The 15,005-nt window shown below is 43.1% G+C and overlaps 3 protein-coding genes across 3 annotated transcripts; 2 read left to right on the top strand and 1 right to left on the bottom strand.

Annotated features, from left to right (window-relative positions):
- The first annotated feature begins 5,467 nt into the window (after positions 1–5,467).
- On the top strand, positions 5,468–6,024 carry LOC139834141 (uncharacterized). Its single transcript, XM_071824542.1, has 2 exons — positions 5,468–5,711; positions 5,796–6,024. The coding sequence occupies exons 1-2, from the start codon at positions 5,605–5,607 to the stop codon at positions 6,022–6,024; spliced, it is 336 nt and encodes a 111-aa protein (XP_071680643.1). The 5' UTR covers positions 5,468–5,604.
- A 1,427-nt stretch (positions 6,025–7,451) lies between these two features.
- On the top strand, positions 7,452–11,357 carry LOC127323909 (bifunctional aspartate aminotransferase and glutamate/aspartate-prephenate aminotransferase). Its single transcript, XM_051352013.2, has 10 exons — positions 7,452–7,686; positions 7,771–7,981; positions 8,332–8,425; positions 8,534–8,637; positions 9,307–9,555; positions 9,659–9,772; positions 10,060–10,143; positions 10,470–10,640; positions 10,715–10,828; positions 10,925–11,357. The coding sequence occupies exons 1-10, from the start codon at positions 7,508–7,510 to the stop codon at positions 11,063–11,065; spliced, it is 1,461 nt and encodes a 486-aa protein (XP_051207973.1). The 5' UTR covers positions 7,452–7,507; the 3' UTR covers positions 11,066–11,357.
- Positions 11,358–12,031: 674 nt separating this feature from the next.
- On the bottom strand, positions 12,032–14,433 carry LOC127323933 (uncharacterized). Its single transcript, XM_051352045.2, has 2 exons — positions 14,159–14,433; positions 12,032–12,649 (listed from the first exon to the last, which is right to left on the bottom strand). The coding sequence occupies exon 2, from the start codon at positions 12,619–12,621 to the stop codon at positions 12,328–12,330; it is 294 nt and encodes a 97-aa protein (XP_051208005.1). The 5' UTR covers positions 12,622–12,649; positions 14,159–14,433; the 3' UTR covers positions 12,032–12,327.
- Positions 14,434–15,005: the final 572 nt, after the last annotated feature.

A 15,005-nucleotide genomic window follows, 5' to 3' on the forward strand; every position in this document is an offset into this window, starting at 1 on the left:
ATGGAATTGGAAGATTTTTGCCGTGCATTGGATATTGCCCCTGTAGGTACAGCAAGGAGGATTGATGACAACCCCCGGGACCTGTTGGAGCTCTATCGAGGGATCACCGATGATGATTGTCGCACCATTCAGCGTGGCAAGATAAGGAACATTCAACTCCCTGTCATTAAGTATTTTGCATATTACATTGCTACTAGCATTCTTGGTAGGGAGAACACTAGCAATATTTCTAGTTACCATCTTGCTTTCTTGAATATTGCACTTACTGGACGGACATCTTATCATCTTGGTTCTCTTATTGCTCGCCGCCTATCTAATAGGGGGCCTATTTTTGGAGGAACTATTGCACTGCGCGTTTTAACACATTTAAGACTTCCTCTTGATCCTAATGATGTGCCATTGACCCCTAGGAGACTCGATATTGCTGCTATGAAGAGTCATCATTTTGTTACCGCCGATTCTACTTTAGATAATATGGTCTATAGAATGTTGTTTGCTGACGGGGATGAGAAGGAAATCCCTCTTCCCCAGCCAGGTTTGTTCAGTATTGACAGGCAATCATGGTCGCGCACTAAGGAGGAGGTGGATGAACATATGAAGATACAAGACTTCCACCAGCAACATGACTCCGAGGACGCCGAGCCCTCCTACGACTACACCGTCACGTATCCGGGTGCTTCTTCTAGCACATGCCCAGAATATGATCCATCTTCGTCGTACTACGGAGATACTACCTCATGGTCTCGATGGGATTGAACTCCACTTAGGCCACAAGCCTAAGCTTGGGGGGAGGTATACCGGCATCACTCATTCTTTGCATATTATGATTGCTGGATACTTGTATATACTTGTTTTATTTGTTTGAGTGGTTTTCTAATGAGAGGAAGGTGATATTTGGGGAAGTGCTGCCTGAAAACAGATTCTGGACTGTTACCGTAAAAATTCTCAAAAATAGCCAGAACAGTATTTTGCGAAGCCAATTTTTGTGCATGTTCCCCAGGTTGTTATCTAACTTTCATTAGTTGAACAATTTCGATTTGAGCAGTGGAAGAATTTCTGAAAAATCGAGTACTGTACTGCTGTCAAGTTTGACGAATTTCTGCTGCTTTGTGTTTATGTGAGTTTTCTAGTTTGCTATTTCTTGTTTTCGCTTTGTTTCTTTCCCAAAACACAAAAAGACCAAAAATATTTCCGTTGTTTCTCTTCACCATTTGTTTGTTTTGGTTTCTTGCATTTGTTTCGCTTTATTTGCTATTGCTAGTTTGCTATAAGAAAACCCAAAAAGATTTTGCTTTGTTTGCTTGTTTCCTTTTGTTCTTGTTTCTAATTCGAAAACACCAAAAATATTTGCTGTTCTTCTTTGGTTTGTAAAGTTCATTATGAGTTCAATGGTCTTCAGTGGCTGGAGCGTGGTTTTCATTTTATATTATCCAAGCTACACAAGTGAAAGGCAATAATGACGATCTACGACAATTGGATTGTGGTGAGAGGCTGCTATGAACTCTATTTGTTCTCATTTTTGTACATATACTCATCCATGTGAGCATGCTTAGTTGGTTCATGTGAGGTATATGTTATTTGAGAAAGTCTAGTAGTTTATGATCTCTCATGTTTAGCTCCAATTTATTAATATGAGTAGCATGTCATGGATGTTTGCTTGCATTGTTTTATTCATAAGTAAGTATGGCATTGTGGTATCCTCCTCTGAATAATTCATTTATATCGACTTGGCACATGCTCACGCATGCATATGACTGAACCAAAGTCAATTAAGCCTCGATGATTTATATTGCTTCAGAGTTCTTGTATCACTTTTATGCCTCCGTTAATTTATTTTGCCGCAAGCATGATTATGACAATTACTGCTCTCTTGATTTGTCGCTCCCTAGTCTTTTGCTAGCCTTCACTTGTACTGAGCGGGAACGCTGCTCGTGCTTCCAAACACCTGAAAACCAAGTTGTTCCAAAGTGTCCACTATAAATACCTATGCATGGCATTTCAAACCATTCCAAGTAAATTCTCATGCGTTACCTTTAAAACCTTCAAAATGCTTCTCAATTTGTGTTTATGTTTCATAGCTCATGAGGAAGTATGTGGTGTTTAGCTTTCAACCTTGTCATTTACTTTTGACGGACTCTCATATGGACTAGTGGCACATCCGCTTATCCAATAATTTTACAAAAAAGAGCTGGCAACGGGATTCCCAGTCCCAAATTAATTAACCTAAATAGACACTCCTCCATGGTTTGTGATTGTTGGACGGCACCCGAAGGATTCGGTTAGCCATGGCTTGTGTAAGCAAAGGTTGGGGGGAGTGTCATCATCATAATAAAACTAAAATAAAAAGGCACTCCTTCATGGTATGAGATTGTTGGCAGGCACCCGAGGATTCGGTTAGCCATGGTTTGCGTAAGAAAGGTTGGAAGGAGTGCCACATAAACATGCAAATAATTCATGGGAGCCGCTCTTGAGAGTCCGGTTGGCGAGGTAGTTGGTGTACCCATTACCATTCGTTGACAACAACAAACACCTCTCAAAATAATTTTACTCCTGATTTCAAAAATGAAAAGCTCTAGCGCATGTTAATCCCTGCTTCCCTCTGCGAAGGGTCAATCTTTTACTTTTATGTTGTGTCTCCATTATTTCTTTGAGCACTATCTTGAGAGCACAACTGTCATTCTTAGTATGATATGCTTGTCTCAAAATATGATTGATTGTGGTATAACTTTGACGCTTTTATCTTTGACAATCACTACTTCTAGTCTTTCTATGAACTCCAGAGGTGCCTGGGCATTTATGTTTTGCCGATCAAATACGGACAAGCGAGATACCACTTTATCATACTCTCTTATGAACATTGCAATCCTGCTTATATACATGATTCATGATGCTTATTATTAATTGTTGGTACCTCTCCATGATTGACATAGCTGTTAGATGATCTTATTTGCATGTATCTCATTATGAACTGCTTGAGTATTAGCCATAGCATGAGAATATATACATCATATGAGCAAATGTGTTCGTGAAAGTTCTTTTATCGCTCAGTTGTTAACTGAATTGCTTGAGGACAAGCAATAAGCTAAGCTTGGGGGAGTTGATACGTCCAAAACGTATCTACTTTCCCGAACACTTTTGCTATTGTTTTGCCTCTAATTTGTGTATTTTGGATGCAACTAACACGGACTAATGCTGTTTTCAGAATCGTTTACAGTGTCTCGTTTTTGTGCAGAAATCCAACTTTCGGGAAAATCCTCGGAATTTATGCAGAAGGCCCTATTTTTCCAGAATACTGACGGAGCCAGAAGGACAAGTAAGGTGGAGGCCCGAGGGCCCCACACCATAAGGCGGCGCGGCCTAGGGGGGGCCTGCGCGGCCCTATGGTGTGGCCCCCTCGGCCGGCCTCCGACGCCCTCCTTCGGACTATAAATTTCCTTCGACCTAAAAACGCACGGGAAGAAGTCGAAGTCGCCAGAAAGCCTCCAGAACGCCGCCACATCGTGAAACTCCGTCGCGGGAGCCAGAAGTCTCCGTTCTGGCACTCCGCCGGGACGGGGAATTGGAGGAGATCATCGCCATCATCACCGCCAACGCCTCTCCATCAACCAGCCATGCTTCCCCCATCCATGTGTGAGTAATTCCCCATTGTAGGCCGAAGGGGATGGTAGGGATTGGATGAGATTGGTCATGTAATAGCATAGGATTGTTAGGGCATAGTGCCTAGTGTCCGTAATTGGTACTTTGATGATATTGTTGCAACTTGTTATGCTTAATGCTTGTCACTAGGGCCCGAGTGCCATGATCTCAGATCTGAACATGTTATTATTTCATCATGATATTCATTGTTTATTGATCTTACCTGCAAGTTGTATACACATGTCGCTGTCCGGAACCAATGGCCCCGAAGTGACAGAAATCGGGACAACCGGAGGGAATGGTAGTGATGTGAGGATCACATGTGTTCACGGAGTGTTAATGCTTTGCTCCGGTACTCTATTAAAAGGAGTACCTTAATATCCAGTAGTTTCCCTTGAGGCCCGGCTGCCACCGGCTGGTAGGACAAAAGATGTTGTGCAAGTTTCTCATTGCGAGCACGTACGACTATAATTGGAACACATGCCTATTGATTTCTTTGTACTTGGACACCGTTTTATTATTATCTGCAAATGCCCTGCTATGATTGTTACATGAGTTTCTCTCATCCATGCAACGCCCGTCATCCGTCCCCGTGCCTACAATATTTTAATCCTGCTGTTTACTAAAATCACTACTACTGTCTTTGTTACTCTGCTGCTGTTATTTCACTACTACTACTGCTATAAAACTGTTACTACTGATAAACTCTTGCGAGCAAGTCTGTTTCCAGGTGCAGCTGAATTGACAACTCCGCTGTTAAGGCTTCCAAGTGTTCTTTGTCTCCCCTTGTGTCGAATCAATAAATTGGGTTATACTACCCTCGAAGACTGCTGCGATCCCCTATACTTGTGGGTTATCATGAGGCTAAGAATAGAGAAAATAGGGGGAACACATGTATTGATAGAAGATAAGTGGACAACCAAACACTCATTTTCTCAAATAAATTATTATGAATAGTTGGACTATGAAATGTGTTATATTTTTTCGATAAAGATGAAATGTGTTATATGTCAACTCACGTCGTGAATAGGCAGAGACGAGCCCCATCGCTCAATCGTGTGTGAAACAATAAATTTAACCAATGGCGAAGCTAGTCGGAAGTTGCTAGGGTGGAGGGAGATGGTGTGTGTGTGTGGGGGGGGATCAAATATGAATGTTTGTGGGGGCCAAAGGCTACTTTTTTCCACTAAGCCCTTCCCAAAAAATTCTTTAGAGATTCTTATCATTCGCAACACTCCAAGTCAAGGTGATGAGGTGTTGAGACAACTTGGCACGTAGTCAGATTCAACGTGGGCAGGCTTAACGTTCGGACCTAGATCATTCGATCCGCTTAGGTCAATTCCCTAGGTCGAGGTGTTGAACATTGCCATCCCAACACCTCAGGACAGGGTCGGTGTCGGAGGCTGAACACATAGTATCTCCTTTGGTCCGGAGCCACACACACACACAAGTCACTTGACTACACAAATTTCCAGCTATACAGTAGAAAAGTATGCGATTTTTTTCAAAAATTCATATCAATATATGTATGTGTTTACCTACATAGTTATAAATTGATTGCACAAGGTTGACCTACCGGCTCCACCACTTTTCCGGTCATCTCAGTACCACAAAGCCTTGATCTAGGGCGTTGAGCAAAAGTGTCAAATCCAAAATTATTTTCGGAAGATGTCATTCTCAGCTGAACTATCTTTCTGACAGATTCAGATTTGTGATCTATCAATGGTGCCTGCCTGACTGGTAACAATGGGTGGAAGTCGGAGCTCGCTTCGTCATCGCTCCCGTTCTCCCCCTCCAGCCAACAACCATATTTTGACTGATAGCAGCTTACCCCAAGTAGCAGGCCAGCAGCTTGCAAAACTCCGGTCGCCGCCACCTACCACCCCCACCATCCCGGCCCTGCCTCCACAATATAACCCAGCACCTGCAGCTCCACCCCACACCACCTAGAAAACCAACGCGACTCCGATGGCATTCTCCTCCCTCGCCACCCCCTCACCCTCCTCCTCCTCGTCGCCATCTTTCACCCTCCCCACCAAACCTTCTCCCGGCGGAGGCTCCGTCTCCTTCTCCAGGTGAGTCAACAGCACTCCCTCCGCAGCTCCGCTTAATCCGTCCACTAATGTCGATCAAGATTCTGCCTGTTTCTTTGGTTGCAGGGCGTCGTGGGAGGGGACGAGGAAGGCCAGGATGGCGGCGGTGAGGGCGGAGGCGGTGGACACGTCCATCAGCCCGCGGGTGAGCGCGCTGCGCCCCTCCAAGACCATGGCCATCACCGACCAGGCCAGCGCGCTGCGCCAGGCCGGGGTGCCCGTCATCGGCCTCGCCGCCGGGGAGCCCGACTTCGACACGCCGGCGGCGATCGCCGAGGTTATGGATAGATATTGAAGTTGTAAGTCAGTAGGAAAGAAGTAGTTACTCTTACGTGACGCCAAGCACCTTTTTCGAAATGTAGGCCATACCCATCAATCGATGCATATGGAATGTTTTTATTTATGAGTACTTTTTAATTATAATGCCTAAATTTCATAAAGAGACTTCTATGCGCGAGCGTTTGTGCGGGCGTGCATGTGTCTAAGGGGGAGGGGTGAGGCTAAGCAGTGAGGAAATAGGGAAAACATATGTTGATAGAAGATAAGTGGACAACTAAACACTCATTATCTCAAAGCATTTAGTATCAATGGTTGGACTATGAAATGTGTTATATGTCAACTCATGTCGTGAATCGACGGAGATGAGCCCCAATGCTCCATTGCGTGTGAACTAGTGGCACTGCTACACAGAAGTTGCGAGGGTGGAGGAGATGTGCTGTTCTTTTGTGTGTGTGTGTGTGTGTGTGGGGGGGGGGGGGGAGAGGGTCCGACTTGCGCATAGCTCCGCCCCTAAATCTAACCCTCGTTAGAAAGTCCGGTCGAGAATGTCTACCGTTGAGGTTACACTTCTCATTTTAAACACTCCAAGTCAAGATGTTGAGGTGCTGAGACAACTTGGTGCACAATCAGATTCAACGTGGGCAGGCTCAGCGTCCCCACCTAGGACGTTCAAGCTGCTTAGGTCAATTCCCTAGGTCGAGGTGTTGACCATTGTCATCTCAACATCTCGGGATGGGCCGGTGTCGGAGGTTGTACACATAGGATCTCATCTGGTCCCGTGATGAGCCACACACACAAGTTGTGTATTCACTTGACTACACGGTTTTTCGGCTATACAAGAGAAAATTATGCGAAAATTATTCAAAATTTCATACTTACTAATATAGTATGTGTTTAGCTACACAGTTATAAATTGATTGCACAAGGTTGACCTACTGGCTCCACCACTTCTCCATCGAGGGCGTTGAGCAAAAGTGTCACATCCGAAATTATTTTCAGAAGATGTCATTCTCAGCTAAACTATCTTTCTGACGAAGCCACACACACACATAAGATGTGTAGTCACTTGACTACACATGTTTTTCAGCTATATAAGAGAAAATTATGCGAAAATTATTCAAAAAATTATATTAATATATGTGTTAGCTACACACTTATAAATAAATTGATTGCACAAGGTTGACCTACTGGCTCCACCACTTTTCCGGTCATCTCAGTACCGCAAAGCCTTGATCTACGGCGTTGAGCAAAAGTGTCAAATCCGAAATTATTTTTAGAAGATGTCATTCTCAGCTGAACTATCTTTCTGACAGATTCAGATTTCTGATTTATCAATGGTGCCTGGTAACAATGGGTGGAAGTCGGAGCTCGCTTCGTCATCGCTCCCGTTCTCCCCCCTCCAGCCAACAACCATATTTTGACTGACATCCGCTTACCCCAAGTAGCAGTCCAGCAGCTTGCAAAACTCCGGTCGCCGCCACCTACCACCCCCACCATCCATGCCCTGCCTCCACAATATAACCCAGCCCCTGCAGCTTCACCCGACACCACCTAGAAAACCAACGACTCCGATGGCATTCTCCTCCGTCGCCACCCCCTCACCCTCCTCCTCCTCGTCGTCATCTTTCACCCTCCCCACCAAACCTTCTCCCGGCGCAGGCTCCGTCTCCTTCTCCAGGTGAGTCAACAGCAGTCCCTCAGCAGCTCCGCTTAATCCGTCCAGTACCGTCGATCAAGATTCTGCCTTTTTCTTTGGCTGCAGGGCGTCGTGGGAGGGGACGAGGAAGGCCAGGATGGCGGCGGTGCGGGCGGAGGCGGTGGACACGTCCATCAGCCCGCGGGTGAGCGCGCTGCGCCCCTCCAAGACCATGGCCATCACCGACCAGGCCAGCGCGCTGCGCCAGGCCGGGGTGCCCGTCATCGGCCTCGCCGCCGGGGAGCCCGACTTCGACACGCCGGCTGCGATCGCCGAGGTGACCGCCCCTTTCCTATCTTTTTTCTTTTCTTTATTGGCAATGGGGAATAAGCGAAGGAACTGTCCTCTGTTCCTTGTGCTGTACCTCCCTGGATCGCGGGATGATCTGGATCTTAGCGACGTGCTCGCTTCTGAATGTTGGGTGAACACCGTCAGATTGCCAGTCAATTTAGCTGTATCCAGCCTAAAGAAAAATCACTCCTTCGCTTGCTTCATGTCACTGTTTGTATCGTCGTTCAAGCCCAATGGTAGATTTCAGACTTTCAGAGTAATTGCATTCTACAAGCACGCGTGTTGTTGTTGTGGCATGCTGGATTCAGCAATTTGAATTTTGCCTTCTCTATCCAGGCTGGGATGAATGCAATCAGGGATGGCTCTACAAGGTACACGCCTAATGCTGGGACTATGGAGCTCAGGAAGGCTATCTGCAACAAGCTCCAGGGTGTGTGTGTGCGTGCGTGTGTGTGTGTATGAATTTCTCGTTTGCAGAGTATTCAGATTGGATAGGTAGCCTAATTGACTAACTCGTTGTTCGGCTTTCGATATGCAGAGGAGAATGGCCTATCCTACAGCCCAGATCAGGTGCTAGTAAGCAATGGAGCTAAGCAGTGCATTACACAAGCTGTACTTGCTGTTTGCTCACCTGGTGATGAGGTAAACTTGCCATCTACTTCCCCTGCATTTTTTCTTTGGGGAATATTAACTTAAGCTTTGAAATATCCATGAAATTAGCAGCACCAACTGTTTATCCTGTAGTCATTTTGTTGTCCTCGGTCCTTAGAAGTTAGTGGACTGATTCATTCTTTTTTTGTTAAACTGCAAATATTGTTTGCATCAAACATGCCTTGTCATTACTGCGCCTCCTTATTGTTCTTATGGTCATATCTCTCTACACAGCCAATTAGGTGAAATGCTCTTATTTTATCCCACGCAAAAACAAAAGAAACGTGATAGTATTTTATGGATGGATGAGAACAGCATCACCAAATGTGTACTCTTGTATTCACGCTCTATGTAGCTTGCCGCTTCCTGTGGACGCCTTGTGATTGTAACGACTTCATAATAATTTTAGGATGTGTGCGTCTTCAGATGCAGGGGACTGTGGAGGCTTCTCTTCCATTATCTAAAAACTCATCTTTTGTTTAGAAATATCTTTACAAGTTACAAGCCTGATTGATTGCTTGCGTTTTCCTATTCGAACTGCAGATATTTATAGGTTAATGTGGGGTAAACAAATAATTAAGCATCTTATTATTCTCAGGCTCTTAAATGCAATGGTTTGCATCCCCCTTTTTGAAAATGTTGAGTTTTATCTTATTTTAGGTTTTGATACCAGCACCATTTTGGGTCAGCTATCCTGAAATGGCTAGGTTGGCTGGTGCAACACCAGTTATCCTTCCGACAAGCATATCAGACAATTTCCTGCTAAAGCCAGAGTCACTTGCCTCAGTGATCACTGAAAAATCAAGGCTGTTGATTCTATGCTCCCCATCTAATCCAACAGGCTCTGTGTATCCTAGGGAGCTGCTTGAGGAGATTGCTGATATAGTCAAGAAGTATCCTAGACTTCTGGTCTGCACTTTGTCCTCTTGTATGTTATTTGTATCATTTGAGATCTTTTGCATCAGCAATTCATCAAGATTGTTGATGTATCATACTATTAATGACTTTCCAGGTTCTATCTGATGAAATATATGAGCATATTATCTATCATCCAGCTAAACACACAAGTTTTGCTGCCTTACCTGGAATGTGGGATAGAACATTAACTGTAAATGGGTTTTCTAAGGTAACATTGTTTTTTTATCTGCTTTTTGTCAAAGAATTCAATAGTACTAAATACGTGAAGTATAACCCACATATTATTCGATTACGTATTAGTCAATGCTTGGATTTGAGTAGTCAGAATATGCCTTAACTAAAGAAGAGGAGGTAGTATATTTTAAGGTGTTCTTTCAAATAAGACTTGATAGTAGAAGAACCAGATGTCCATGTTCATTCGATTATTTGGTTTCTAGATATGCATGGTCTAGCTCTTGAAATATTTTTAATATTTAATGAGCATAAATTTTATAGGCTTTTGCTATGACTGGTTGGCGACTTGGATACTTAGCTGCCCCTAAGCATTTTGTGTCAGCTTGTGGAAAGATCCAAAGCCAGGTGGGTATTCATCTCTCTTTTCCTTCATCTAACATGTTGTAATTCCAGGAACACAATGTATTTGTAAGTTCCTTCCCATTTCACTGATAGTAGAATGCAACCCCTAGTCTCTAAATTACTGTATCTAAACAGCAGGCACCTTTAGGTCCAGTACCAGTGTACCACCATCTTTACTAATTAAAGATACATAGCAACTTAGCCATGCAGAACTCATTTTGATCTTAATGATGACAATGCCCTGATGATGTTGTGGAAATTGGCTCGCAGATCTTCAGTCTTTGATTTTTCACTATTATCCTGATGATAGTGCCTTTTTTACTACACAGTACACATCTGGTGCCAGTAGTATATCACAGAAGGCAGGGCTTGCGGCCTTGAACCTAGGTTATGCCGGTGGTGAAGCAGTTTCAACCATGGTCAAAGCATTCCAGGAGCGCCGGGATTACCTTGTAAGAAGTTTCAAGGAACTGCCAGGAGTCAAAATATCAGAACCTCAGGTCAGTCTATGCTACTTGTTGAGACAGTGTGGCATATCTATAGCAGGATGGTAGCTAAGTATTACAATTTACAGGGTGCCTTCTATTTGTTCATCGACTTCAGCTCCTACTACGGTTCTGAGGTAGAAGGTTTTGGCACTATCAAGGACTCTGAGACCCTCTGCATGTTCCTGTTAGAAAAAGCACAGGTAAATGTTTGACTGATTTTGAGTATGCCAGTCTACATAAGTTCCTGAAAAAAGGATCAGAGAATAGGATCTTAGGTGTTTTCTCTTGTATTACAGGTCGCGCTTGTCCCTGGTGATGCATTTGGAGATGACAAGGGTGTTCGTATGTCCTATGCCGCTGCACTATCAACTCTACAAGATGCAATGGAGAAGATAAAAGAAGCAATGGCTCTGGTCAGGCCCCCGGTTGCGGTTTAATGAAGGTTAAATGTTGACCAAAGGCATTTTCGCCAGCGATGCCTTGTTATACTAAACAGTGTTTATTTACTGAAATTAGTAAAGCATGCCATTGTTGTAAAGGAGAAAATTCACCATCTCTCTTTTGTGCAAACTTACAGAGGATATGGTTTGTTTCAAATTTATGTTTGTGGTTGTCAAGGAGTATCAGTATTGGTTTAGGAGAACATATTTCCTTCCTTGTACCTAATATATAGTCCCCTCGGGCTATTCAATCAGGAATCCATAACAGTGGTGACTGGGTTACTGCAAACCAAGCATTGTTTCTATCTGCAGTATGGAAACGAAAAAAGTATTTTGTTTGACAACGGATTAGAAATAATTGATGTGTTATTTGGACGAAAAAAATCTTGCTCACTAATCTTTCTATATCAGCATATAAGATAGTTTTAGCTTGTCAAAACGTTTTATATTGTGGGACAAATGAAGTATCTGTGTAAGATTGTAAGTGCAAGCATCACATTGTGCACGACAAAAACAATAAACGTCAATGACAGGAAATGTGATACTTCATATAATTTATAGAAGTACAAATCTAAATTTGCTTTTCAAAATCGTAATACCCTACAGAAAGTACAAAATATAAATTCACTTTTAGAAATAGGAATACGCTAAAAGTTATTCTAACTACAGAGATCGACCTTCATATATTAACGAGCCACATAGTGCTCAAGAAAAGTACAATCACCCTTAGAATTTTCCCGGTAACTCATTTTCACCAGCAATGCCTGTTCTGCTTACTTTCACAATCACGTTAGTGCTAACTGCGATCCCAACACCGTTTCTGTCTGCAATTTACAAATGAAAATTATAGTAGTTTGTTTTAACAACCTGGTACTGGAAATAGTCCATGCGTTCATTAGACAAAAAATGTCTGCATCACATTGTGCAAGACAAAAATAGCTGGTAGACGTCAACAACAATACATCGAAATTCAAATGCCATTTTCCAGCATTTATAGGAAATAGATATTTCATAATATACAAGAAGCACAGCACAGCATATCCACTTTTAGAAATAGGAAAAAAAAACACTAAATTTATTCTAACTACACAGACAGACCTTCATATATTACCAACGTATTGCTCACGAGAAGTCCCATCACTCTTGAGCATTTTCCCAGCAACTGAATAACGCTAGCAAAAAATGTACACCAAATGATGGAATCTCCTTCTGAATAAGTACGGGTGCAAAGTCCAACTGGTAACAGTCTGACGCCTAATCTAGTTCGTGACAATGGCTTCATCGAAATTCCAGTCTCTGACAAGGTCTCTTGACACAGCACGGCTTCGCTGAAGACGAGGAGTTCCCTCGGCACTTTGACCAGTTGCCATGGATGGAAAGGGGGTCACCTTTGATGTCCCAACACTAGCAGATCCAGCAGGGGCTACTCTCCGAGTTAAGCAGGTGACAACAGCTCCACATCGGTTGTCATCCTCCGAACTGGACACTGAGTAGCTCCTGAGAGAGTGTGATGGGCTGCCCATGCCATGGCATACGAGACAAGCAAGACTCATGATTATTGTCTAGCTGAAAGTGTTACTCCTGCAAATGGAAGGAATGAACAATAGTTAGAGAAGATTGAATGAGAAACCTTACATTTCAACTAACATATCATGGGCATTACCGCCTGGTGACTGAAGTGTCAAAAAAAAAAACACTCACAATTTGCATTAGATAGTAGAAATACGAGTGTTAACGTGGAACCAAGACACTAACAAACAATCAATCTCAACAAGACTTCCAGACATAATTTTAAACGGTCATAATTGCTACATACCGGAGGAACAACACTATTGCTTCAGTAAAACTAATAACTGATGAGGTAACCAGACATACATCATGAGCTTCAGCTTTATTTATGCTAAAGAAATATGTTCACGTGGTAATCAGATAATAGGTACCGTGCTGCACAATGGGCATCTAATCATTCATGGGAAAAGGGTTGGTCCATGGCACACAAAAAAAACACTTGTTATGCAGCTCAAAATTTTGACAGGAAACTAAAAACAATCATGGTTAGCGGTCATATTCATACAATCCAGAGAGCACATCGAGCACAAAAAACATGGAGGCAAACAACAACGAAACCAACACACCTATCTGCATGTACGCAATGGCAGGCCTGTAGTATCATCTAGACATTTTACTACTTGGCTTATAGTTTTCGGATGCAGGATAATTCAAACCAGCTACCACGATGCCAATATAGGTATGGAAAGTAACAGCCAAGACTTTCCAATTAGTGCAAATGGCAAGATTGTCTGGAAGCCTGGCACATCATAAGCGACTATGAGTTCTGAACTCCAAGATGAAACACAGACAGACACGCCAGTTCCAGCATGTATCGGTCTGACACATCATAAGCAACTACTGAGTTCTACGCCCCTCGTTCCTAAATATAAGACGTTTTGGGTGTTCAATTTAATAACGACTAGCAAAAAACGCCATACATTTAGGAACAGAGGTAGTAGATTCGAAGATGAAACACAGGCGGAGTAAATGCAAAATGAGTTCCTTGATAATATGAGCAGACAAATGAGCTTCGACACATAAACATGCAGCTAGGATACTCATCAAACAGATGATCTATACAGCGTAAACTGCACTACCATGGGAGGGAAACAGCTCTATAGCCATCTCTCTTCATTAAGTTGACCGCAGCGAACACTAAAGTTATGAAGTGAAATATCTATTCAGCCATACGAGGATGATACAATGGAACCGTTGGTCCAAATCTAATAAGTACAATCCACAAACTAAAGAAACAAAAGGTACTTTTTTTGGGAAAAAAGAAAACAACAAAAGGTACTTGGTTGATTCAGTTCTAATATATCTAAAGACAAGGCAAAAGGGCAACTGTGATTAGTCTAAACATCCAAAAAGGGACCCTATTGTGTTCTACAGGGATAATCATATCACAGAAACATGCGGAGGGTTTCCAAACTAGTCATACGAGCAGGGGCGGATCTAGATGGCGTGTACCGGCACACTCAGTAATTCTGTACACCAGTCCGGGGTCTAACTAATAACTGGATGAAAACAAGGTCATACCTAGGCTGAAGCCCAATGACCAAGATCGACGACGGGGTGGGAGACAGCAGGAACACGATCTCACGACGAGTAAGATCGGGAACGGCGCTGACGGCGGCGAGCGCGATAGTCCGGCAGGGGTGTTGGGTTGTGGGGGAGGGGGGATGGAGGCGTCGGCGTTTACGATAAGCTGCTACGTCAAGGCGGGCCGGCGGTCGAGCCGAGGGGAGATCGGTAGATCGGGACTCAACGAGGAAGACCAAGGAAAGGTACGGGAAAAATGGAGATAGAGCTCCCCGCCCCGGTGGGGATTGTAAAGATATTTTCATTTAAATAAACATTTTTTTTGGAATTTTAATATATTTTCACTAAGCTTATAAAACTTATAGTTTCTTTTCCAAGCACGGGACACCTGATGGTGCTCACAAATGCGTACATATATACTCATCCCTATAAATGCACGCACACACTTATTTAACGCGTATGAAACTAAATCCAAGAAACTGACCTGATAGGTCTTAATATTGACGAAGTCACTACAATCGTTTTGCTATCGATGATAATAAGGCCTCCCACTGAAAATTATTCCGTATTTATGAGACACTAATATGCTAAGTACGAGATTCAAACTCTGGTAAACTTTGGGTGCCACTACCCTCCTAATCATTCAACCGCAGATTTGGTTATTTATAAATTTAGAGTTAGTACAAACACTTATAACATACATGGAACGGGTACAAACACATGTTAGGTTAACAACTTCGACATTTTATTTTACTTCCAATCGTTAATTTGGATAAATTATATAGATAAGTTGACGTTTGGAACTGTGAATCGTGCGCGTCAATTATAGCTTCGTCATCAAACC

Source organism: Lolium perenne, chromosome 1, assembly GCF_019359855.2.
Source record: "Lolium perenne isolate Kyuss_39 chromosome 1, Kyuss_2.0, whole genome shotgun sequence".
In the NCBI taxonomy this organism is placed as follows: Eukaryota; Viridiplantae; Streptophyta; class Magnoliopsida; order Poales; family Poaceae; genus Lolium; species Lolium perenne.

Coding starts and splice junctions, on each gene's coding strand:
- LOC139834141 (XM_071824542.1), top strand. CDS start 5,605: ATGGCATTCTCCTCCCTCGCCACCCCCTCACCCTCCTCCTCCTCGTCG. Junction 5,712..5,795: donor GGCTCCGTCTCCTTCTCCAG/GTGAGTCAACAG, acceptor CTTTGGTTGCAG/GGCGTCGTGGGAGGGGACGA.
- LOC127323909 (XM_051352013.2), top strand. CDS start 7,508: ATGCCCTGCCTCCACAATATAACCCAGCCCCTGCAGCTTCACCCGACA. Junction 7,982..8,331: donor CGCCGGCTGCGATCGCCGAG/GTGACCGCCCCT, acceptor TTCTCTATCCAG/GCTGGGATGAATGCAATCAG. Junction 10,641..10,714: donor TCAAAATATCAGAACCTCAG/GTCAGTCTATGC, acceptor TACAATTTACAG/GGTGCCTTCTATTTGTTCAT.
- LOC127323933 (XM_051352045.2), bottom strand. CDS start 12,621: ATGAGTCTTGCTTGTCTCGTATGCCATGGCATGGGCAGCCCATCACAC.